The sequence below is a fragment of the Chanodichthys erythropterus genome, chromosome 22 (genome assembly GCF_024489055.1).
Source record: "Chanodichthys erythropterus isolate Z2021 chromosome 22, ASM2448905v1, whole genome shotgun sequence".
NCBI classification, from domain to species: Eukaryota; Metazoa; Chordata; class Actinopteri; order Cypriniformes; family Xenocyprididae; genus Chanodichthys; species Chanodichthys erythropterus.
Genome location: NC_090242.1, coordinates 16,553,472 through 16,580,579, shown reverse-complemented (window position 1 = coordinate 16,580,579; position 27,108 = coordinate 16,553,472). Strand labels below are relative to the sequence as shown.

The 27,108-nt window shown below is 39.5% G+C and overlaps 1 protein-coding gene across 1 annotated transcript in view; it reads left to right on the top strand.

The window, feature by feature from the left end:
* The window catches only part of whrna (whirlin a), a 130,609-nt gene that overhangs the window by 83,337 nt on the left and 20,164 nt on the right, over positions 1–27,108 (top strand). Inside the window, exons 4-8 of the mRNA XM_067375609.1 lie at positions 2,264–2,472; positions 4,542–4,578; positions 20,673–20,885; positions 26,277–26,486; positions 27,060–27,092. Of these exons, the coding sequence (XP_067231710.1) occupies positions 2,264–2,472; positions 4,542–4,578; positions 20,673–20,885; positions 26,277–26,486; positions 27,060–27,092 (702 nt within the window). The remainder of the gene's footprint in view (positions 1–2,263; positions 2,473–4,541; positions 4,579–20,672; positions 20,886–26,276; positions 26,487–27,059; positions 27,093–27,108) is intronic.

Genomic DNA, 27,108 nt, shown 5'->3' with positions numbered 1-27,108 from the left:
CATTTGTTATGTAATATAATGAAGTTTAAAGTTCAGGGAAGGAGGAGATGGGAACTGGCGAAAGTTCGTGAATCTACGAACGTAAATCTTTAATCACAAAATAAACAAACAACAAAACGAAAGTAAAGCGGCAGCCCCTTACGAACGACTGCCGCATATAAACATAATAAAACAACGTAAAGTCCAGGGGCCTCATTTATAAAACTTTGCGTAGATTTCATCCTAAAAGTGTACGTACGCGCAAAAGCTAGATTCTGCGTACGCACAAAAAAAATCTGATTTATACAACCATGCGTAAGCAAGATCCTGCGCACAAATCCCTTTATAAATCCCAGTCAGTGGAAGATTGTGCGTATGTGCATCTCCACCCTGTCTCCTCCCCGAAATCACCATATATGGAGCTTACGACGCCTAGTTTTACTATGCATAACCTCATCTGCATATCATTTCCATACATATTCCCATCCACGTGACATCCACGGTTAACACCGTCAAAGGTACAAGACATTGGAAAATATTAGATATGGACTATAAATGCAATTTGTGCCACACATTATGTTGATAAAGATAATCCAATATCCTCTTTGTTTTAGAATAAATATATCAAAATATCCATAAAAACAAAATTGTATAAAATACTTCAGATAAAGGTTTTAGAATAGAGATGATTCATTCATTTCCACTGGCCAGATAGTATTTTAATAGTTTTAAACAATTCAAATCAAATTTATGCAGTTTTGCTGATATACATATCTTTTAGGAAGTTTATAGGCTATTATTTATAGGCACTTATTTATTGCAGTGTAAATACAATTGTCTGAAACGGCGTGTCACTGACAAAGTATTTTTAAAAGAAAACATGCAAATCTTACCGTTTTACTCAAATTATATCCTTCAAATGGTAATTATTTGAAGATCCTTCACACGAACACCTCCTGCAGCTGTAGTTGTACAGTAAGATATTATTGGACCTATTCAAACTGGACAACGGACCGTTCGACCACCGAATCCAGCAGTGTCTTCCATAATATCCAAGTTAAGTGTGCATCACTGATCGTCATTCTTGAAAACATATTTTGTCATAACATCTGCAGTTTAGTTTAAAGAGGAATTATTGTGCTCCCAGCGCTCCTCGCTGCCATTAAAACAGCGTGTCACTGGAAAAGTGATCGAAAGTAGCACATCTACTATCTCAATTCATATCACTTTTGTCTCCCCTGAGTGGGAGCATCCATTATGATGATATGTTATATACGCACATACCTTTTTATAGCTCATTCATTAAAAAAAAATTGGTAAATTCAAAGTATTTGCACCTGGTTAGGAATGCTGATAATGATAATTCAGGTTGATGCAATTTGATTTATTGGGTGATGTAATAGGATAATTTAGAAGTTTTTCATTTTAAATAGTTATTGCTATTTGGGCCAGTTGGTGTCGCCAAAACACATACTCTTCTAAAAGAGTGCGTACGCACGGTCAAGAGCATCCTTACGGTGCGCACTTATTTACGGCAAGTTTATTTTTTATAAATCCCGATATGTGCGTGGAAAAATGCGTACGCATATTTCTATGCCCATTTTGTGCGTACGCAATGTTTATACATCAAGCCCCTGGCCTGGTCCTCTCTTGTCTTGCATTGTCTTCACTCTTCCTTTTTTACCCTTCTGGAGCTCCTCCACGGAACTCATTAACACTCCATTAACACTCATTAACACTCCGTTCCCACGGCTCTCAGCCCCGCCTTGCTAGGCACATGTGCTTTTGTCATTATTATTATTGTTATTTCGATTTTAGTACTCCAACTTATACTTATTTATAACAGCTCTCATTCAACTTAACCCAAATAACTGAAAACCCCTAGTCTAGGATTTGTACGGTCTTTATTTTTGTATTTGTAAATTTAGGCTATACAGCAATGGAGAAGGCATATTTTGTGCAGTTTCTTCATTATATGTGCTCTTAACTTAACTTGTGCTCTTTTGTATTCCCTTTTTAAGGTGGGCATGAATATTTAAAATGTATTTGTCTATGGGTGTGTTCTTTGCAGTCAGTCACCATAATTGACTTTCTGTTTACCTCATCAAAACCTTCTCTATTGTTCCACAAATTTGACCTGACCACACCACTCTACCATATTCAACCTCTGGATGTCCAGACTGCCTCATCTCCTGCGTCATCACGACCCCCATTCACTTCCCGCCCTGCTCTGCCACCACCGGCCCACCCACCTTCTCCTGTCTCTGCCCCATCTTCTCCACAGGTGGGAGATCAGATCCTGGAGGTGAACGGACGGAGTTTCCTCGGCATCCCACACGATGAGGCCGTGCGAGTGCTGAAGTCTTCACACCATCTGATGATGACTGTGAAAGATGTCGGGCGACTGCCTCATGCCCGCACCGTAGTGGGCGAGACCAAGTGGATCGCAAGCTCGCAGATCACAGATAGTTCTGCCAGCAGCAGTGTCACAGGGTGAGTGTGAGGGGGGGATGGGAATGTGACGAAATAAGGAATGAGAGAGATAAGGGAGTCATGTGAATAGATGGAAAAGCAGTATTAGCTTATTAGTATCCAATTCAGATCATCGAAGGTCAGCAGCAAAAATATTGGTTAATAAAGTGAAATTAAATACATAAAGTATATATTTTTTGTTATTTAACATATTTAATTATATCAGGTTTGTGTAATATTCTGAGTTTGCATTTCATATTGATGGAAAAACTGAATCTGTTTTTGTGCAAGTGAGATGAGTAAATACATGCTCACATCTAGTCTAGAACTACCATCATGGTTCACACAACGTTACAACGCCTCTGCACTCCCGATTTCTCTGAACATGGTGACAGGAGAGGTGTCAGGCAATAAATGGGAAAACTATGTTACTGGCATTGCTTATAAGAAAAAGTAACTCAGATATTTTGTTGTAAATTTAAAAGTATTGTTACTTAACTAGTTACTTGAAAAAGTAATCTGATAACGTAATTCAAGTTACTTGTACTCCAACATTGGTGATATTTCTGTCAGCTCTATCTGTTTGAATAAGAGCTGTCAGTTAATTTTTTGTGCAATAATTACACAACTCTTACTATATAAGATATGTAAGATATGATTTCTTTTATTTTTAAGTCACCTTAGTCATTTCAGTAAATAAATAAGTTAGATATATTGAATCTTGGCAAAAGGCTGAAAAATATTGATATATGAATTTGGGCTTTGCTAAATCTAGTATGTCAGACTCTACTGCTGGCTAGTGTTAATGGAGCAGTGAAAATAAAATTATAAAAATGTAAATATCCAAGATTCACAAGCTCTTGGCATGTCATTTACAAACAGATTTGATGGTCTCCAACATCCTCCAGTGAAGAAATGTGAAGCCACCAAAAGTACAGTAGCACTACCGTAACTGAAAAGCCTAAGGAAATCATATTTGTAATACAGGCTTATGAGTAAGCTTTGGCCTATTATACATTTCCAGAAGTGTTTGCATGTCCCTGTCTTGTAAATTAAGCAATATGCAAACTAAAACTGACAAATAGTATGCTGATTTGTTCATTTGTTCTTAAATATAGTACAAATCACATCTTGTGTGGTGTGACTTAACATTCCTGTTTAATAAATTAAAAATGTACTGTACAGTTCAGCCAAAGTAATTTAATTAGGACTGAGGTGAAGCTTCCAGGCTTAGTTAAATTTATTGTTTTAAGAGATTATACAATAGCTGAGTTTCAATTATTTTTTTCTGAATATCAGCATCTTTCCACTCGCTCTTAGAGGACTGTAAATTGTAAGGAGTCTGTTCATGGGATTACTCCTTCCAGACACTGATGGTCTTTCTCGGCCTGTTTTGAGAGTATGAACCTCTGTGTGTGTGTGTGTGTGTGTGTGTGTGTGTGTGTAGGTGTGTATGTGTGTGTGTGTGTGTGTGTGTGTGTGCAGGACACTAACAGGATCATAAAGCAGCTCAGGTGTGTCTTTCTTGTGCCAGCTCTCTGGACCTTCTCTTTAATGGAGGTTAGCTGATGAAGTGAGCCGGGTGCTCTGCTCTCATGCCAGGAGAAAAATGCAAGGTGGCATTTTATAAAAAGGCTTATTATCAAGCTTCTGATGGTCAGGCGTATGAACTCAAGCCAAAGCCAAGGACAGAACTGGCACAGGGAAGTGTTTGCACCTATCATTGTTTCAGACCAAATGGACTCTTTGATGAATTGCTATTCTTGATATGACTGCAAAAAGGCTGCAGAGTGAATATGAAACTAGCACAGCCATGTTGGAAATCGGTTGTCTGGCACAATGGTCAATTATACAGTTTAGTGGTCATTATAGAGTACAAACACATTTGATCTGATAATATAGCAATTGACCATTCAGCTTCGTAATAAAAAAAAGCATCTAAAAAGCATCTAAATCTTAAACCAGAAACTAGATCAGTTTCATACATGGCAGGTGTCTCTGTATGATTCTGCATCTATTTGTGGATTCTTGAAGAGGTTGTAGATCATGTATATGGTATTGATTTCTCCATATTTACTTCTCTCTCACAGCCTCTCTCTGGACCAGGGAGCATCAGCATCAGTAAAGGTGAGTACTTTGTTTCTATATTTGAACAGGATGTTCTTCCCTGTTTGGTTTCAGCAGTGTTAAAAGAGCGAGCAAGATTGTGAAGGTGAATTTTGAAGCACTCTTGGCAAATCCTGATGGGCTTCAGACTATTTAGATAGCTGTACCCTGTTTATTGTCTTTCTCACAAGAATCCATAAGGGTCATGCAACTATGCAGTACATTTTCATATCCCCATCATATTTATCTTAATTAGGCCAGTCAAATGATTTTAAATTTTAAACAAATTAACTGCATCATTGGACAAATAATAAATTATATTAAATATTAGTTAAATGTGATCTAATATTAAATATTAGCTATTAAATATTAGCTAATATTTAAATATCTTAATACATTATTCCCCGTTTTTTTTCTAAAGCATGTTTATAAAAGCTACTTAAATGGCCTACTTCTGGCTTAAAGATGTAATATGTAAGAATTTTGCAGTAAAATATTCAAAAACCACTAGGCCAGTGTTATATATTTTGTTCACTTGAGTACTTACAATATCCCAAATGTTTCCAAATATTTGTAAATCGTGAGAAAATTGTAATTTTAACCAAGGCTCCGGGACGTGTGAGGAGTCGCCTGTCAATTGCGTCATACCCGCGTTACCCTCGGTTTCCGGTTTTATTTTGTAGAAACCATAGAAACACCAAAGACGCTTTAATATATTACATGTTTTAATAGACAAGGGAACATCTGTTTTGATATATTTATAGATAGAAAACTAATCATTGTTATACTGCTCAACATTGTTAATCATTGTTATACTGATTTTCTTGCGAGTACCATGCTTTACCATGCATCAGAGTAACGTTATAACATCATTTTCAACACACTCAAATGTATCTAATTTGATAAACAGAGCTGTGTTACCTCATACTCATGACCGGAAAAGCACAAGTGGCATAATAAAAGTTCCGCTGCTCGTGAGGCGTGTGTTGCGCAATTGCTCCAGCGGCCTCGTTCAGCTCCCACAACACTCGGTCCTGCTCTGCTTCATACTACAGTAACGTTAATAATCGCATCCATGAACATGATTTCTTCATAAGTCCTATCCCTATTCTTTTGCACAGTCTGTTGAGGTAAAGTCCACATATCCCACGATTCCGCGCTCAAACTTGCCTTCATTAAGCTACGCCTTTGTTTTGAATAGGCCTCTAGCGACCTCTAGCGGACAGAAAATTTTACATATTGCACCTTTAACCTAAGTCCTGTCTGTGAAACCAGGCCTAAATTACCTGTAATATATCATATTTCATATTAAAAGCATGGAATCTGTTTTTCATTTTGCATACTTCCTGACAAAAAGTAAGAAATTATTGTCAGTTTAAGATACTTATAACAAAACAGAGGTCAAAAAGACTTTGAACTTTCTAATGATGTATAGTTTGTCAAGATTAAATAAAGATCACTTTACTAAAATATAAATCTTAGTAGTTTAATATAAAAAAGACTTCAGCCACTGGTGCTCCACTGCATGTTAAAATATTTTAATATAAAATATTAAAGTAAAATGTTTTAACTATATTACATTAAATAAAATTATTATTATTTGTAGAGCCATTAAATAAAGAAAATTCAAATACATTACATTATTAATTTTAGACATTCAAAAAGTGGTTTCAGAAGGACTTAGTAAGTGCCTGAGCTTGACCAGAACATATGATATATGAAAGTATGGTGTACTCTTTGAACACCTCCCTACGTTACATGAAAGAAATATTCATTTTGAAAAAGTTACAGAGTTCAAAAAGTACTGCATAACAAGAATTTAACATAATCAAATGCCTCCAGGATCATTTCTGCAGGTCTATTTATGTTCAAAGAGCCTCCCTTTTGTCCTCCATAGTGAGAATATATATTGTCATTATGCAAATGAGTCAGCCAGCGATTATGCTGCATAATAGATCAGACTCATGTTTTTGCATTGCTTTGATAACCTAAAGAACCGGTCCTTGTGTGCTTATTATCAATCTTAGCCAGACTAATAAAAAAAAAAAAATAAATAAATAAAAAATTCTGCATCACAGATCCTATCATATTTGGACAGAGTCCCTATCATTATTGACGAACCACAAGGTTGATATTGGAACAGGTTGATTAAGGGCTCTAACTCTTGCTAGGCAATCATGTACCTGTTACTGTACAGCTCTTTCCATACTGCAGCCCCAAAGAAAGCTGATGGGGGATGTGCGTAAGTAATGAGGGAACAGGAGAACTGAAAGACACAGGAAGGGCAAGAGATGGAAGAAAATAGGATGAAAGAGGAAGGTGCTATCGCTGTAAATTTTCATCTTGGTCTGGGTAAAGAGGGTGTCAGGTAGACGTTGCTAGAAGGCTTCGATCCCTTGGGTATATGGTATCCACGCTTATCTGTATTCAGACTGGTTTCCGTAAAAGTCTCAAGCACGTAACCCTGTGTGTGTGAGTGGCGTAGAGCTATATTATAATATATATGAAAGAACAGGAAATAATAGGAGGGTCTTTTCTGTTATGCAGTAGCTTTTGAACTGTGACTCGAAAATGAATATGCTTTTTGTGTAATATAAGAAAGTAGTTCCAGAAAAGCATATACCATGTGTTCTGAACAAGTTCAGGTACTTAAACTTTATTATTAATTATAACTTGATTAAATGAAGCACTAAAGTTAGCAATTGAAAGTGACAGATTAAGAATATGTTCATTTAACCATCTTTTAAAATTGTTATATTATCATATTGATTTCTATATTGTGCTGTTGTTTTTAAACTAAACATAAAGCCACTTCCTGCAGGATGATGTTATGAATTGGCTTTTTTAAAGGCATTTATTTAAAAATAAATAAATAAATAAAGTGATTTTCAAAATATTAACAGAATGTAAAGTGATATTGTGGACATTTATAAATTGTTTATCAATTAAAACAATGTTTTGCTTATTCATTTGGAGAAATATAAATAAACACTTTTTAATAAATTTAATATATTTTAATAAATTTAATATATTAAATTTATTAAAATATTTTAATAAATTTAATATATTTTAATAAATTGGCAAAAATATTAGTAGATTTATTTAAAATTATCACATAGTTTTCAATGTGATCAATTTCAATCAATTTTGAAACAAACTAATATGATTTCTATCATTAAAAAATGTGAGTATAATATTTTATCAAGTATGTTAAAGGGATATTTCACTCAAAAATGGTAACCAAAACTGTTTGGTGAGTAAATGATGACAGAATTTTGCTTTTTGGGTGAACTGTCCCTTTAAAGGTGCCCTAGAATTAAAAATTGAATTTATCTTGGCATAGTTAAATAAAAAGAGTTCAGTACATTGAAATTACATACAGTGAGTCTCAAACACCATTGTTTCCTCCTTCTTATATAAATCTCATTTGTTTAAAAGACCTTCGAAGAACAGGCGAATCTCAACATAACACCGACTGTTACGTAACAGTCTGATCATTAATATGTACGCCCCCAATATTTGCATATGCCAGCTCATGTTCAAGGCATTAGACAAGGGCAGCCAGTATTAATGTCTGGATCTGTGCACAGCTGAATCATCAGACTAGGTAAGCAAGCAAGTAAAATAGCGAAAAATGGCAGATGGAGCGATAATAACTGACATGATCCATGATAACATGATATTTTTAGTGATATTTTGTCTTTCTAAATGTTTCGTTAGCATGTTGCTAATGTACTGTTAAATGTGGTTAAAGTTACCATTCTTTCTTACTGTATTCACAGAGACAAGAGCTGTCGCTATTTCTGTCGCTATTTTCATTTTTAAACACTTGCAGTCTGTATAATTCACAAACACATCTTCATTCTTTATAAATCTCTCCAACAGTGTGTAATGTTAGCTTTAGCCATGCAGCAAAACCTCAAACTCATTCAGAATCAAATGTAAACATCAAAATAAATACAATACATGCAGCATGTAAACTTTGTTTATGCACTGTTTAAGGCAAGCGCGAGCTCCGGGGGCAGAGAGTGTGAGAATTTAAAGGGGCGTCAGCATGAATCGCCGCATTTCTAATGATGCCCCAAAATAGGCAGTTAAAAAAAATGTATTAAAAAAAATCTATGGGGTATTTTGAGCTGAAACTTCACAGACACATTCAGGGGACACCTTAGACTTATATTACATCTTGTAAAAAAATGTTCGATGGCACCTTTAAGCTTTATGTTAGAGACATGAAAATGGTCTGCATAACAGGAATTACTAATAAGGAAATTTAAAAATATGGACAGAAGAGAGTGCAAGAATAGAATACCTAAAAGACAGAATGCGGTGAGAGTGTGAAAAGGGATAAAAGCAGCAAGGTGACCCACCCAATGAACAGGGTTTTACAAGGTCTTCCTCTGTAAGCCGTCGTTTATGCACAAAACAACGGATTCCAATAAAGCCCAAGCAGTGCATGAGCACTAACTTATTACGATGGGGCTGATTATTGCATACAGTGGGAATGACAGGCTAAAGGACACAGTTAGATGAAGTGTCTGGGTTCATGTCTGTGGGCTATGAGCTTTTGCAGTAAACTACTCACTTTGTATTCCAAAGACTTGCAGCTCTGCGATGCTTCGGAGGACATTGATAAGTTACATACATCAGTTTTTGCAAGAAAGGCACATTCAGCCATAAATCACTCCTGATCTGTAGACATAAGCGTGTAATTGTATGTAGACACACATAAGTTATGCATTTTCAGTGAAATAACACTAAAATTACAGTTAATATTATAATTAATTGAGTCTTAATAGCTGCAGTACAAAAGCACAAGTTGCACTGCTTAATAAGAATATTTATATATATATATATTAATTATATCTTTGTGGTTATATAGCAAATAGTTTTTCAGTCTTTCAGTTCCCTAAGAAGATTTTCCTGTGTTTGTGCACAGAACGATCCAAGCGTATAAATTGATAATCACATAAATGCTTCATTATGTTTTCATCAGTGTACATTTAAAGCTCCCTCTAAACTCTTAATAATTGAGAAAGTTATTGCACGAAGCTCAATGGGTTTTTTGGGGGGGGGGGGGGGGGTGTTGATTAATTGTAGGTCGGATAGGAGCAAGTTAAACAAATAGGGGGCAAACACAGACAATGTTTTGGTTCGTTATTTTTCAGAAACTGTTGTAGAAACTGTAAAAACTAATTTCTGAGTTAGATATTTAAGAGTGAGTTCACGTCTGTTTGTATTTTACGCTTTCTGCCTAGTTTAACACTCACAATGCTCACAAAATAGAAACTAGTCAACCTGAGAGCCATCTCAGTCATATGAGAAAAATTATTTTGCAATACTACAATTATTCTGCCTCAGAAGTTTTCTTTAGTGGTGTGATGTTTTTTGCTTATTTAAAGGCCATAACTCCTCACTGTGTGACCTTGTCGAATCTTTGCTGAGTAAGGCACTTATTTCCACTGCCTGATGTGAAATCTCTATATATCCCAAGTGAGGCTTACGTTGTTTGACGCCAACCCCGTCTTTGGCAACTCATTGCAGCTTAAACCCATTTCAGCGGCCCTCATTTTGAAGCTAATTGAATTCTCCAAATTGACATTGGCCTTTTAAGACGAGAACTACGGTGGCCCTCAGGGGGCTCAGCACAACGGCATTAGCAAAGTAAAGAAAGCACAATAAAGCACAAAAAAGATTAAGCATTTCTGAAATTATTTCAGGATATTGGTGGCTGGCGGGTCGACACCTGAGTAATTCTCTCACTTCTGTAATATTACACTTAAAAAAGAATGGTGACATATATAATTTATGTGCATAATTGCCAACTGCCGCATAAACTAAAACAAAACAACAACATAAAGTTCCAGACCTGTGCCCGGTTGCATAAAGCACCTTAAGTTTTTCCCTTAAGTATGACACTTAAGGCGTGATTTCCCCTTAACTAAGGGAATGACGTAAGGGTGTTGCATATAATCTCTTAAACTGTTCTCTTACAGTAGGTAAGGGAAACCATTAAGTGTTTCACGACAGCATCCCAAGTTTTGCCGTTATAAAATTCTTCTGTTGCCATGGACCCGTTATTTGTTAATACATATCGTGGTAAGTTTTCACAGAAAACAACATAAGATGGATAAGGAAAACAAAATATGAAAGAGAACGACCAGACAAGAAACTCAAAATTGATAGTTTACTCAAAATTGAGATTTCTGCCATCATTCACTCATCCTCATGTCGTTCCAAACCCATAAGACTTTCATTCATCTTTGGATAACAAATACAAATATTTTTAATATTCTCTCATCATTTATGTCCATTTATTGAAAGACATCCTTATAATTACGGCTGTGTCGGAAGCTCAAGCGTGCGCGCAAGAACCAATGAGGTTTGTTTTTGCGTGTGATGCACGCACGTTTGCGCTTCCGTTGACCATATAAGATATGTGCTACATATGTGATTTCATCAATGTTTGTGAATAAACCGCTAAAGTACAATTTGATTATCATATAAAGCGGTCAATCGTGTCTCGTTAGAAGACTTGGATTGAACCTACTCACTCCGTGTAACACTTAAGGTGAGGTTTGCCTAACCTTATGTTATACTTAGGGAATGACAGTTAAGGGGCTTTATGCAACACTTACGTTTTTTTAAGGGATTACTTAAGTGAAAAATACATACATACATAATTCTTAGGGTTTATGACTTTTCACCTAAAGAAACCCTTAAGTAATACATAACAGTTATTTTCTGCAACACCCTTAAGTTTAAGTCAAGTCAAGTCAAATTTATTTATATAGCACTTTTACAATTGGTAATTGTTCAAAGCAGCTTTACATATTAGAAGCACAGAAAAAGGGAAGTGGTTAAAAATAAGCTGTACAACCAAGCGTGGTAATGTGTAACATATACAAGATGGTGCTACATTAAGCCAATGTCGGCTGACTCCCAGGGGTGGAAAAAAAACCCTAGGAGAAAAACCCAGCGTGCTAGCACTGGGAAAAAAGTCCTAGGAGGGAAAAAACCCCTTGGAAGATATATATAATATATGTAAATGGATATGGAGATCAAAATCTGAATTATACATTTTTATTATAGAGATTAAAAATAGATTATATATAAATATATGTAAGCGGATACGGGGATTAAAAATCTGAATTATAGATGCAGCCAGAACTGGGTCTGTAGGCCCATTGTCTCCTGGGCTACGTTGTAGTCAGGTCCAGACACAGGTTCTCCATCTGATCTGGATACGGCCTGGATCCAGCACCCGGCAAACCTCAGGATAAGCAGAGAGACAGATATTAGCGGAGATGCCATTCTTATTCTGATGTACAGGTATATCTAGTGTTATAGGAAATGTTCTCGGTTCCGGCCGACCTAAATATTGCAGCGTAACAATCCTTTAACGGATTTGAAAAATGTTAATTTATTGATAATGTGTTATGTGTATGCAAGAGCAAAGAGATGTGTTTTTAGTCTAGATTTAAACTGACAGAGTGTGTCTGCTTCCCGAACAATGCTAGGAAGATTGTTCCAGAGTTTAGGTGCTAAATAGGAAAAGGATCTGCCGCCTTCAGTTGATTTTGATATTCTGGGTATTATCAACTGGCCTGAATTCTGAGATCGCAATAAACGTGAAGGACTATAATGCACCAAGAGCTCACTTAGATACTGGGGAGCTAAACCATTTAGAGCTTTATAAGTAAGTAGCAAGATTTTAAAATCTATACGATGTTTAATAGGGAGCCAATGTAATGTTGACAGAACTGGGCTAATATGGTCATCATTAAGGGCGATCTTGAGGGAAAATTAAACTTAAGGTGCTTTATGCAACCAGGCACTGGCCCTCTCTTGTCCTTCACTTTTGTCAATCCTCCTTTTATCCTTCCGGAACTCCTCCAGTGTGGTGCGCAGGTGACGCTCATTAGCACTCTTGCCACCAGCCTCGCTCTGTTCTGTAAGGGGAATTTTACAATTAAAGACCCATGAGACCAGATATGTTGAATAAAGACCCTGAGTCAAAGTTTAAAAAAAATTAATAAAATAGTCTAAAGCATATCTCCTTTCGTCACGATGCTGACAAGGGGACCCTGGATTTAGGTACTGGATGTCCTTTTGGGGTCATGACATGGCGTCTGCTGGTCTCAAGCAGAGTGCCAGTTGTCCACCACTACAAAGGACCTGCACAGAACACTTGGCGCACATACATAGATACTTTCCCCAAAACATACTGATAACATGTTCTTTTCTCTCAGTGAGAGGTGCAGACAATATTCAAAATTATTTTCTAGTGTTTGAAAAGGAAAAGAAATGCTTTAACATACATTGAAGAAGTCATTCAAATAATTTAACAGAAAGATTTATTTTGATTAATAACTTAAAAGATATATATTGAAGCGGCATTGGATTCCAGAATATTTTAATTTAAACAAGAAGAGCCATGATCCCACAACAGGAACTTTCCCCAGGAACTAGGGACTTTGGGGTGGTACTTGGTGTGTTTCGACCGCAGGAGCCAGGGTATAAATGAAGTTCAGGGTAAAAATTTCCCACTTCAGAAAGTCCCTGCTCATGAGGTAGTGCTTTTTCAAATTCAGGTACTTTTGAGGGAGGGACTTGGGTGCTGGACATTCTGATTGGTTGAGTTCACGCAGCATTTTTCAACCACCATTTTTAAAAGTCGTTGTGTGCGTGCAGTAAGAGTTGTTTGCTATTCAAATCAACATTGGAGTTTAAAAAATATGACAGATGGGCTGACGATGAGGTTAAGGCTTTATTAAGCTTATATGTGGAGGACATAATCCAGCGGGAACTGGAAAGTCAACCACAGTCCGACTCCTACGTCACCGGACTTAATTTTCACAATCTTAATCTTCTACTTTAGACCGAGATGGAAACACAGACAGCAACTGGGAAAAATTGTTCCAGGTAATTTTGGTGGAAAAGCAGCTAATGACTATAAATAGCTGTAAAGCTGTAATGGCTGTAAAGTGCATTTTTTTCCCTCCATCCAAATTGTTGTCTTCAACACTTACACCATTTTGAGATCCGACTCTGGCTCTCACAGGTTGTTTGAGATTTGTTTGAAAACTTCTATCAACACCTGCACTCACAGGTTGTTTTTATGTTTTGTTTGGTCTGTATATAAGAAAGATTGCTTATCTCAGAGAGCTTATCTCCGGTTGTGCCTTTAGGACATCTATTGACTGCTCCGCTCTGCCACTGTTCTAAAAAGAGGTATAAAAATCTATCATCTCTTCGGGAGAGACGTGCTCTTCGAAGCGCAGGACTTAATGTAGCTCAAGAGGGAGGAAATGAAGCTCCTATTTCGACATGGGCCGTAGTCAGGCTGGGACGGTAATAGAAGTGAGATCTTGTGCCTTGTTGAAAAGCTTAGTCATTCTGCCCATATTGTCGAATAGCATATTAAAACTCTGATAATGAGACAGACAGAGCTGTAACCCGAACCCAAACATTTGTCATTTTAATTAACGTCTAACCAATGTGACACTAATCTTGATCATCTAATTATTTAATTTATTGCTCAATGGCCTTATGTTTTAGTGGTTAGAGGTAATGTGACAGCAGGATTGAGATTAATTTGCTTTTGCTTCATTTTGATGGAGCAGAATGACTTTAAAACACAATGCTAAAGTTTTAATAATCTGCAATAAGCCAAATTCGGACGGGACTAGTTTTCATGAAGGATGCTAGAGAAATTCATGTCTCACATGCAGGCAAACTTTGTTATTTTAATCCTGTCCCAACCAATCAATCAATCAATCAATCAATCAATCAATCAATCAATCAATCAATCAATCAATCAATCAATCCTGTTCCTATCTATCTATCTATCTATCTATCTATCTATCTATCTATCTATCTATCTATCTATCTATCTATCTATCTATCTATCTATCTATCTATCTATCTATCTATCTATCATTTTTTGGTTGTATAGGTTAATATACATTATTGAAACAATTACTTCCAGGCCCAACCCTTTACTTGACAAAATTTTCTGCACTTCCCTGACTTTCGCTTTGCTCAATCACTGCAAGGACAAGCCTCCTTTCAGTCCAGAAGCATATCCCCTATTTGACATTTTATTTTCTCTTTTTTTTATATTTGTGCTCTATTTGATTTAAGAGAAAATGCCTTTCCGCTCTTTTTAGAGCTGGGTTATCTCAAGTTCCTTTTAGATAAAGCTCAATCTGGGACTAAATTATCTCATTCAGGCCCTATTCAAATTCACTGGGGTGTGATGTGTGGGGACACGGCTGGAGTTTCTGCTCTCTTTGTCACTCAGTGCTGCAAAGTTCTGACAGAAAAAAAAAACACTTGTCCTGATTGTGCTGTCTTAAAGTTATGATATTGATCAGCAATTATGTGTTCCTGTGATTAAAGAGGCTGTCAGTCGAGTGATGTCATAATGGGTATTCATGGAGGTTGTAACTCCAGAGATGGCGCATGATCGATTCCGTCTTGGTCGCTATCATTCTTATAGAGTTATAAAGACACTTTTTTTCTTGCTAGTTTTATTGATCATCTTTTGTTGGAGACATTCTGTAGGCGTTTTGCTTTTTTTGTAATTGAGCAGTGATGGTAATATCCCAGAGTGTTCTGGAGGGTAGAGCTAGACTGAGGAATTGTTATAAATATATACAGTACACTACTGTTTGGGGTCAGAAATATATATATTGTTAAAGAAATTTTAATGCATTAAATTGATTAAAAGTGACAGTAATGTATTTACATTGTTACAAAAAACAACAATAAATGTTGTTCTTTTGAACTTTATATTCAACAAAGATTCCTTTGTTGGAATCATTACAGCAGTTAGGGTGGAACAAAGTAGAAATGATGAAACTAACTTAAAAAAAAACAACAATCATATTTACTTAACTTTTCATATTTATATGTAAAAGTATATTAAAAGGGTGGTTACGTGTTTTTTTTCTAGGCTTGATTGTGTTTTTGGGGCATGGTATAACATGTCTTAATGCTTTGTTTTTTTGAAAACGCTGTATTTTTCCTATATTTTATCTTTATTCTACACCTCTGTTTCCACTGTCATATGAACGGCTTGTTTGACTTCCTGCTTCTATGAAGCCACTCCCTCCGACATACGCAGTGTGCTCAGACTGGTTAGCAGGTTGGTAACTGGCCCAGTCTATCGTGATTCGCTGAAGCGTCCGGAAACACCACGCCCCTTACCATCCGTTATTACGCGCTTAGGTGGAAAGTAAATAAAAGCGCCTATATTGCTGTATCAAATTGAGCCGAATCAGACCCAGATGAAGAGGAAAAAGTAGAACCTCTGCAATCGCGGCTTTTAAAGGACATTTATGAATGGTATTTCATTTAGTATTTGTGTCAAAGTGTTTAGATAAGCTGTCACTGCTGTTTGTTAGCTTTCAATATACAGTTTTATCCTGATTAAAGCTTTCCTGTAGTAAATACATCGCATTTTTGTAAAGGTATCTTTTAATTTATAGCATGAACAACTGTTTGTCTATGAACATAGAAGTTTGTTAGTGTTTGTTGCACTAGAATTTAGCTAACTGGCTAGCAAAAACGAGTTGCTCTTTGTATATGTCCTAGATGCATTAAAAACAGCAACAGAACTATAACATTACGTTTAAAAGACATGTAAGTTACAAACAATAAAATGTACTTACAGTTTGAAGACAATAAACAGCAGCTTCTGCTTTTAAAGTAGGAACTGCTTCATCTTTCAGTAAAAGTCTTTGTGCAAATCCAGCATTGAACTCGTGTAGATTCTGGAATCTGTCTTCAGCGCCGCATCCAGTGTAGAAAATATCACAGATTATAATCGGTTCTATATCTTTTGACGCGTCGCGTCGCGCAGCTCGCGTTCGGTGTAAACAACTCTTCCGCTTTCATTATGCTGCGCATAGATGCTGCACCACATGGCCTCGCTCACTTTGTTGCGTGTTCCCGGGGGCAGTGTTTATGTTAATAGCAAGGGTTTATGATGTCACCAACCCGGGAAGAAGCTCGTTGTAGTCCAAACCGGCCGTTTTTGTAGGCAATAAAATGCCATAACTTTAAAAGACAATATCTCCGTTTGCATTGAACTTTCAGCGCTGTTACTTTGCAGATACTGTTTATGCTCAAGCAGCAACATTACACACTAACTAAAGTTAAAAAAGTGAAATCGCATGTAACCACCCCTTTAAAAAAAAAAAAAAATATTGAAATGTTAGTTGCATCGCTGTTAGTTTGTTCCACCCTAACACTGATCTGAGGGATTAGTATTAGTCTCGGCTGCAGAAGTACGTCTAAGGAGTGTTTCAGAAACACTCTAGGTGAGGCTGAATTTGAGTTCAAATGTAAAGCAATCTCAAGAGTTTCTAACCGAGGGAATCTGTGTGAAATCCATTGATTTTCAGAATAAAACAAAGAGAAAAAAGAAATAAAGTAAATGGATGACATACATCATAGTCTAAAGTTACTCTCCTGAACTCTGGTCCTGGTGACAGTAATATATTAGGTCAGGACACCTTTTATTTAAAAAAAATAAATAAATACATTCAGCCAGGTGCATTGTGGAACTTCCTAAACAATATATTACATTTAATAATGTTCCATCTATTTGTTCACTTTGCCAATTTTGTTCTTAATCTCATTATTTTTCTGTCTCTTCCTTGGGTTTGCAAGACCAGCAAATTTCTAGACTAGCTATTCCTCAATGTCCAGTGCAGGACATTAGTCTCATGGTCAAACCGGTCAGGGAATTTTCCTCAGAAATACTGTGAAAATAAATGGTCTGTCATGTGATACAACCAAAATGCATTAGTTCCTGTTGGAGTGCTCCTCAATACAGCTCCTCTAACTTGCAGCATTAACACAAAACTCACAATGTTCTAAAGAGAAAGTAAAGAATAAGGGCAACAATAGTTCAAGCTTGATCAGCATTCACTCACCTCACCCACTGTTTCTGTCTGTATTGATCGAGCTGAGTTCAAATCCTTGTGTCTTTTGATGGTTTGATAACATAGACACTGGTGCTGTTTGACCGCACCTGCAAACCAGACAGCCAACAAACATACATCTCCACCCAACAAGACTGTCAATAAACTGTTCAAGCAGATATAACTAAATAAAAGGAATTTAAAGGGGACCTATAATGCCTCTTTTACAAGATGTAATATAAGTCTCTGGTGTCCCCAGAATATGTCTGTGAAGTTTCAGCTCAAAATACCCCATAGATCATTTATTGTAGCTTGTCAAATTTGAACCCTATTTGGGTGTGAGCAAAAACATGGCGTTTTTGTGTGTGTTCCTTTTTAATGCAAATGAGATACTGCTCCCAGCCTGCTTTCCAGAAGGGGGTGGAGCTTTAACAGCTCACGCTTTAGTTGCTCAACAACTACAAAGCTGGAGAATCGCATGCAGCCAAAATGACGATTGTCAGTAACAGTGTTCAGCCTACATTGTTCAAACCGGAGTCGGACGCTGATGGAGAGACTCAGGAAGAAGTTACAACTTTTAGAATGCATCTGGACGTTTCTGAACGGTTAGTGAATAAATTTATGTAGTTGCTGTGGAGTTGATTCAATCTTCATCTGCAAATCCAGCAATGAATTGACCCTCGTTTGTGAAGCAATCTGGTGTAAAATGACAGCATGGTAACAACACTCTACTACAACAACTCTTCCCCTTCTTTACAGCAGTTGCGTGTTCCCGGGGGCAGGATTTATGTAAATATTGGAGTTTATGATGTCACCAACCCAGGAAGAAGCTTGTTGTAGTCAGGGATGGGCAGTATTTATGATACATGTATTTCAAATACGTATTTCAAATACAAAATATTATTTTGTAATTTGTATTTGATAGGGGTGATGAAAATGGCTTTGTATTTTGTATCAAAATACCTTAGTGTTCTGTATTTTTGTAGTTTTAAAATTCTGTAAAATACTTTGTAAGAAGTCTACATGATGACATCATAAAAATGCAACCTCTGATTGGTGCTTTCTCAGTAGTTTGCCCAGACTTGTTGAGTTCAAAACAGATGTTAAGTTTTGGTGTTCCTTTTAGTAGCCTAGGCTAAATAGTTTAACAATTTACATAATGTTCTAGAAAACTATTTTATTTATAATTAACAATCAATTGATTAATTAGTTATAAACTAGTTGCTATTAATACAGGTGCCATCAGTTGTCTTCTTATGAATGACTTGTTTGTCATTGAGTCAGTGTTGCTGATGCAAAGTAGGCCCTTTGTTACCAAACACGAATTAACTAAATTAGGATACAAGTCATTCACAAACTGTTAAAAATTAAACTGTTGGTTACTTTAAAACTGACCTTCATCTAGGAGATGACAGGGATATGTGAATATTTTATCTGTTAAATCTACAATATGTAAATTTTCGCTGCTAGAGGTCGCTTATTCAGTTGCTTATCCTTGATTTTGTGGAATCATGGGAGGTGTTGTTTTCACATCTACAACCAGTGGAAAAGAATTGGGAGGAGACAAGGACAGAAATCATGCTCATGGATGAGATTATTAACGTTACAGTAGTATGAAGCAGAGCAGGGCGAGTGATGTTGGAGCTGAATGAGACTGCTGGAGAGATTGCTAATGAGAGACGAGCGTGACATGTCTTGAGAGCAGCGGAACTTTATTATGCCACAGTCGATGCTTCCGCTTTTTTCGGTCTAGCGTATGTGGGGTAATGCGGCACTGTTTATCATATTAGATACATTTGAGTGTTGAACGTTGTTTGTGCTTCTCTGTGCATTTGCTTGGTAGCTGCTATGAGACACTTTTTGCACACTGCAGTAAGCTAGATCGATGTTAGTCATGGTAAAACATGATACTCGCGGTAAATCAAGAAAACGAGATTTAAACAAGAAGCTATATAACATGATTAGTTTTCAGTCGATGAATGAATCCAAACAGTTCCTCATCTAATAAAACATATAATATGTTTTATTAGACAAATGAGAAATATAATGCGTCTTTGGTGTTTCCATGGAAATCTAGGGAAACGCAGGTATGATGTCATTGATAGGTGACGCACGGACACGGTCTGTGTCCTGATTAAAATTCCATATTTCTCTGGATTTAAACATTCTGGGAAACATTTGGGATAATGTAAGTACACAAGTCAACAAAATAAATAACATTGTTCTAGTGGTTTTTGGATATTTTAATCCAAAAATCCTACTGTACATATTGTGCCTTAAACTGGTTGCACATGTTAGATTTATTGCAAGACTCAGGCAGAGAAAAGCTGGTGCTAACAAACATTGTTTACTTAATCAACTGAGTCAGTGTAATGATGAAAGGATCAGTCAAATAGGCCAATTGATGGAAGGTTTGCGAAGAAATTTCATGCTCCCTTGTAAAAGTATTTTTTAGTATTTTTAAAATTTTGATACACTTAAAATTAAGGTATTTGGTATTTTATTTTAAAATACATTTTGATGTATTTTTGCCCAACCCTGGTTGTAGTTCCTACCAGCTGTTTGTTGTGGTCCTTAAAAAGTGATTTCTGTAAAAGAAAATATTTCCCTTTGCATTGAACTTTGAGCATTGTAACTTTGGAGATGTTGTTTATGCTCAAACAGCAACATTATATAATAACTAAAGTTAAAAAAGTGAAATCATAATCAAGGACTCCTTTAAGGCATGTGATATACCTCTAATCGAGTTCTAGATTGGTTTGCAAAAGTGTTGTGGTTTCATCCTTTAGCTGGGGAGCATGCCATTCCTAAGCTGAGCGTAACATTGATCGATGATCATGTTGACTCTGGAGCAGTGCTTTTTGATTAGGAGACTAATTAAAGGGAAAGCTGCTCTCGAGAAGAGAGGCTGAAGCCTGAGAGAGAGAAAATAGGGAGGAGGGTTAAAGACTGCACTACAGTCACTCTCCATTGTGGAGATGTGAGTTATGACAGCAGCAATGAACCAAAGGCTTGTCATGGCATGTACTTTAAAAAAAAAAAAAAAAAAGAATAGGAAGATTTAAAATGTGCTTTGAGACTCAACAGGTGTCTGAATTTTTGTATTAATATTGCATATTAGTCTGCTATTAAAATATTTGCATTTCTTCTATTCACGCTTTTCACTTTCCCGCTCCTCAGGGTGGCTTTTATAAAGGTGTGGCGGGATCTCAGGTGACTCTGTCTAGTTTGGTGAACCAGAGCAGGGCTATGCTGGAGGAGCAGGCTAGACATCTGCTGACTGAACCTGAGAGGCAGACCATGGGCTACTACATCCAAGAGTACAGTGATGGTCACATCGGTGTTGAGCAGCTTGTCATGGCCCTCTTTGAGCTGTTCAATACACATGCTAAGGTGGAGATGTTTACATTTACTTTTACATTTATGCATTTGGCTGACACTTTCATCCAAAATGAATTGCATAGTATTTAAATATTTAATATATTTTATCGGTTAATGCATTCACTGGGAGTTGAGCACTCAGCACCATGCTATTCAGAAAAAATGCATGTGATCTTGTGAATTAACATATGCATAATAATTAATAATAATAATTTGCCACTAACAGTTTTGCTCTCGACTTTATTTTTAGAACCATGTTTACCTTTCATATTTACTGTTACATAGAGTAAATATTATAAGAGTTAATACTATAAAATGTTATTTTAAAAAGTTTCTATTATTTTTTAGCATATTTAAAAATGTTAACTTTATTTACTTTTGTTTTAATTATTTTAAATAAAACTTTATAATAATATGGTATCATATCTGTCATTTTATTTTATTTTTTGTTTTGTTTTAGTTATTTATATTGATAAAGCTAGATGTTACCATAGATTTATTGTTGTAACAAAATGTATAGTATTTATTTGTAATGACCAACATAATTGAGAGTACATTTTTGTTAAAGTACGTGATTGTAACGAATGGAGACTCATGGTAAGATCCATCTGCAAGCTTTTATTCAAAGTGAGCATAGTTGTACAGGCTGGGTCGATCAGGGGCAAACAGGAACAGTAAGGAACAGGCAGAGTCGTAGTCAGGGCACAGGCAGTAGATCGAGGCAGGCGGATATCATTCACAGAACAGTATAACAGGCAAGGGTCAGGACAGGCAGCAACGGGTCAAGAACGGTTGACAGACAGGAACAGCAACAACAGGTAAAACAGGATATTGATGCTCGGAAATGACACACAAGGTAATCAAGACTTCGCAAACTGGTGGTGTGAGTGTGAGTCCTTTATAGTCCTGTTAATGTACTGCAGCTGGGTGTGGTGATTAGTGATAGTGATTGATGGAGTGAATGCAGGTGATTGGCAGAGAGGATTATGGGTAATGTAGTCCGGGAACTGACAGGAACAGACGGTGATCATAACATAACGCCCCCCTCCCGGAAGGCGCGTCCTCGCGGCGTAAAAGGAACAGCTAGGGAGGGTGGGTGGGTGCATTGGGGACCTGCATGCAGATAGGAACAGGGTCCCCAATGCAGGTCCAGGAACTCAGGCAGCCCCGGAGTGTCAGGAGCCACTGGCAGGTCAGGCGGCTCGGGCAGCCACGGCGGGTCAGGCGGCTCGGGCAGCCACGGCGGGTCAGGCGGCTCGGTCAGCCACGGCAGGTCAGGGTCCATGCATGGCCCTAGTGGCCTACAGTCCATGAATGACATCAGTGACAGCAGTGGCAGCAGTGGCTGGGCAGGGTCCCCACCCCCAAGCTCCCCACCCCCAAGCTCCCCACCCCTAGGTATACTGCCCCCCCAAAAAAAGTTCTTGGGGAAATCAAGGGAGGCATTGGCGGGTTCATGGGCAAGGAGCTCGGGTAGCGCCAGCAGGGCAGATGGCCTGAGCGGCAGCGGTAGAGCAAATGGTCCAGGCGGTGGTGGCAAGGCCAACCAAGGCTGCTCTGTGGCCGTATCAGGCAGAGCGGGCAGTTCGGTGACGGCCTCCATGGCCGTATCAGGGAGAGCAGACAGCTCCGGGACGGCAGCGGGCTCGGGCTGCTCCGGGACGGCAGCGGGCTCGGGCTGCTCCGGGACGGCAGCGGGCTCGGGCTGCTCTGAGTGCATCCTCCAGGCTCGCAAGAACGACAAAACATAAAATGTGAGTACAGCCCTCTTGGCCATCACCGGACTGATAGGGAGAGCATGCAGAACTGGAGTGGACTCACTGGCTGGAGCGGTTTCCGGAACGGACTCACTGGCTGGAGCGGACTCAACGGCAGGAACGGCCCCTTTGTTCACTGATACTGCAGGGGCGGCCATCTTGTCCATCGCGTCCAGGGCACTTGAGTCCATATCAATCAACAAATTTGAGAACGTTGAAACAGGCGCACTCGAGAGCGTTGAAACAGGCGCACTCGAGAGCGTTGAAACAGGCGCACTCGAGAGCGTTGAAACAGGCGCACTCGAGAGCGTTGAAACAGGCGCACTTGCGTGCAAAGCGTCCGACGAACTTGAGTGCGAAGCGGCCGGCTGGTTTGAGAGCGAGGCGGCCGGCGGGCTTGAGTGCGAAGCGGCCGGCTGATGCTTGGGAATTCCAGCCGCTCGCGCCGACATCAGCGGTGAATCAGCCACACTGGAACGCAACCCTCTCCACTCCTAGACAGATCCAGAGATGTGACGTGATTCAGCGGCGACGTGACGTTGCTCTGGGCGATCAGTGGCGACGTGACATTGCTCTGGGCAATCTGCGAAGGCATGACGTTGCTCTGGGTGATCAGCGGCGACGTGACATTGCTCTGGGCTATCAGCGGCGACGTGACATTGCTCTGGGCGATCAACGGCGACGTGACATTGCTCTGGGCGATCAGCGGCGACGTGACATTGCTCTGGGCGATCAGCGGCGTCGTGACATTGCTCTGGGTGATCAGCGAAGGCGTGACGTTGCTCTGGGCGATCAGCGGCGACGTGACATTGCTCTGGGTGATCAGCGAAGGCGTGACGTTGCTCTGGGCGATCTGCGAAGGCATGACGTTGCTCTGGGCGATCAGCGAAGGCATGACGTTGCTCTGGGCGATCAGCGGCGACGTGACGTTGCTCTGGGCGATCAGCGGCGACGTGACATTGCTCTGGGCGATCAGCGGCGACGTGACATTGCTCTGGGTGATCAGCGAAGGCGTGACGTTGCTCTGGGCGATCTGCGAAAGCGTGACGTTGCTCTGGGCGATCTGCGAAAGCATGACGTTGCTCTGGGCGATCTGCGAAGGCATGACGTTGCTCTGGGCGATCAGCGAAGGCATGACGTTGCTCTGGGCGATCAGCGAAGGCATGACGTTGCTCTGGGCGATCAGCGGCGACGTGACGTTGCTCTGGGCGATCAGCGGCGACGTGACATTGCTCTGGGCGATCAGCGGCGACGTGACATTGCTCTGGGCGATCAGCGGCGACGTGACATTGCTCTGGGTGATCAGCGAAGGCGTGACGTTGCTCTGGGCGATCTGCGAAAGCGTGACGTTGCTCTGAGCGATCTGCGAAAGCATGACGTTGCTCTGAGCGATCAGCGGCGACGTGACATTGCTCTGGGCGATCTGCGAAGGCGTGACGTTGCTCTGGGCGATCTGCGAAAGCGTGACGTTGCTCTGGGCGATCTGCGAAAGTATGACGTTGCTCTGAGCGATCAGCGGCGACGTGACGTTGCTCTGGGTGATCAGCGAAGGCGTGACGTTGCTCTGGGCGATCTGCGAAAGCGTGACGTTGCTCTGGGCGATCTGCGAAAGCATGACGTTGCTCTGAGCGATCAGCGGCGACGTGACATTGCTCTGGGCGATCAGCGAAGGCGTGACATTGCTCTGGGCGATCTGCGAAAGCGTGACGTTGCTCTGGGCGATCTGCGAAAGCGTGACGTTGCTCTGGGCGATCTGCGAAAGCATGACGTTGCTCTGGGCGATCAGCGGCGACGTGACATTGCTCTGGGCGATCAGCGAAAGCGTGACATTGCTCTGGGCGATCTGCGAAAGCGTGACGTTGCTCTGGGCGATCTGCGAAAGCGTGACGTTGCTCTGGGCGATCTGCGAAAGCATGACGTTGCTCTGGGCGATCAGCGGCGACGTGACATTGCTCTGGGTGATCAGCGAAGGCGTGACGTTGCTCTGGGCGATCTGCGAAAGCGTGACGTTGCTCTGGGCGATCTGCGAAAGCGTGACGTTGCTCTGGGCGATCTGCGAAAGCATGACGTTGCTCTGAGCGATCAGCAGCGACGTGACATTGCTCTGGGCGATCAGTGGCGACATGAACTGTTGCTGTTGTGATGATAGCCGCCATCTTGTGCGTGTTACCTTGCGTGGCGGCCATTACGGGACTTACCATGGTGTCGCATTCCTCCGCGACACCCACAGTAAATAGAGAGCCAACAGTCAACAATGCATAGTCCATAAAGCTGCTAAGTGATGAACGCGGTCCCTCTCGTCTTAATCTATTCTGGAGAGGCTGGTTGACGCCATCACAAAAAAAGTCAATCAGTGCACAGTCCGGAAGATCAGAGAGGTAAGCAATGTTTAGATACTCCTGCACATATTCCTCCAACGATCGCGTGCCTTGCGAACTCCACAATAGCAATTGATTAATGTCCATACCGTAATGAGATCCTCCGGGAAAGCTGCTGGATCTTGGTGGCGGCGAAATCTTCTGTAACGAATGGAGACTCATGGTAAGATCCATCTGCAAGCTTTTATTCAAAGTGAGCATAGTTGTACAGGCTGGGTCGATCAGGGGCAAACAGGAACAGTAAGGAACAGGTAGAGTCGTAGTCAGGGCACAGGCAGTAGATCGAGGCAGGCGGATATCATTCACAGAACAGTATAACAGGCAAGGGTCAGGACAGGCAGCAACGGGTCAAGAACGGGTAACAGACAGGAACAGCAACAACAGGTAAAACAGGATATTGACGCTCGGAAATGACACACAAGGTAATCAAGACTTTGCAAACTGGTGGTGTGAGTGTGAGTCCTTTATAGTCCTGTTAATGTACTGCAGCTGGGGGTGGTGATTAGTGATAGTGATTGATGGAGTGAGTGCAGGTGATTGGCAGAGAGGATTATGGGTAATGTAGTCCGGGAACTGACAGGAACAGACGGTGATCATAACAGTGATAAAAGTACACTACCGTTAAAAAGTTTTCTTAATACCTTTATTCAGAAAGAATGCATTAAAGTGAATTAAAGTGAAAGTAAGGACTTTTATAATTTTGCAAACGATCTCTACTTTTAAGTAAATCTGAACTATGAATATGAATACTGAAAAAAAATATTTGTTGATCATTTCATAATTGATAATAATAATAATAAATCAGCATATTAGAATGATTTCTGAAGGATCATGACACTGAAGACTGGAGGAATGATGCTGAAAATTCAGCTTTGCCATTACAGGAATAAATTAAATACATTAAAATATATTAAAACAGAAAATAGTTATGTTAAATTTTAAATAATATATTACAATACTTCAGTTTTCACTGTATTTGTGATCAAATAAAAGACCCCAAACTTTTTTATGATAGTGTATCTACTTCAATTTTCAGAATTCAATACAAAATCTTTTTCTTATTAAAGACTTTTATTGGCTGAATGAATTAATACTGACACTATACAAAAATGGCCTTAGTATATTGGGCCATCATTGTCTGGTGATTTACAGCAAGTATAACCTCATATTGCATTCACATTTATGAACATATTAAAACCCCTGAGATTAAAACAATCAACACGAGCCCGGTCACATTCACAGCTCTGTATGTGTGTGTGTATTTGCAGTTCTCTCTGCTGTCAGAAGTGAGGGGGATCGTGACCCCTCAGGATGTGGAGAGATTTGACGGCCTGGTTCTGAGACGGGAGATTGAAGCCCTGAAGGCGAGGCAAGGGGGAGCTGGATTTCAAGACTCCTTCTCCATGGTCTCGTACCCTGATACACTGGCCTCCTCCTCAGCCAGCTTCATGACCAACACCACCCTCAGCTCTGCACGGGTAAGAGGTGACATCCACATTTACAATGAAATGAACTTTCTAGACACATACTGTAAGCAGGAACACTTGTGAGCAATTATTATTGAGTTAGACCCAGTGTCTGTATCTGTAATTTCAGACAGAAAGTGTTTAAGGCTTTGCGTTTGTATTTGTGTGGGATGAGTGGAAGGCATTGTTGTGTGTGTGTGTGTGTGTGACATAAAAAGCCGTTCACAAAATTGGTGGGCAATTTGGGCACAAAGAAGGCGTGTGCAGATTACTAGGATACAAGATGAAGGGCTCTAAAGTTGCTTTGGGAAACAGCTTTTGTCCTTTCTGTCGGAGGCTTTTATGCCCATCGCTCGAAACCTGTCTGCCCTCCTGTCTCACTCTATCTAGGCATGTCTCACCTCAACTCATCTATGTCTTGTTGTGAAAGTGCAGCTGTTTAGATTTGCAGCAGTCTCAGGGGTGTGTGATGTTGGTGTGACAGATGGAGAAGTGTTTTCTGATGGATTTTTAAACTTGCTGACTCCCAGTGTAAATTGCAGGAACAGTTTAACACCCAATTCCCTATCCCTCTCAATAAAACAGGAAAGACTGCTCTGGCTAATAGATATGATGGAGGTAGGTTAAACAATCT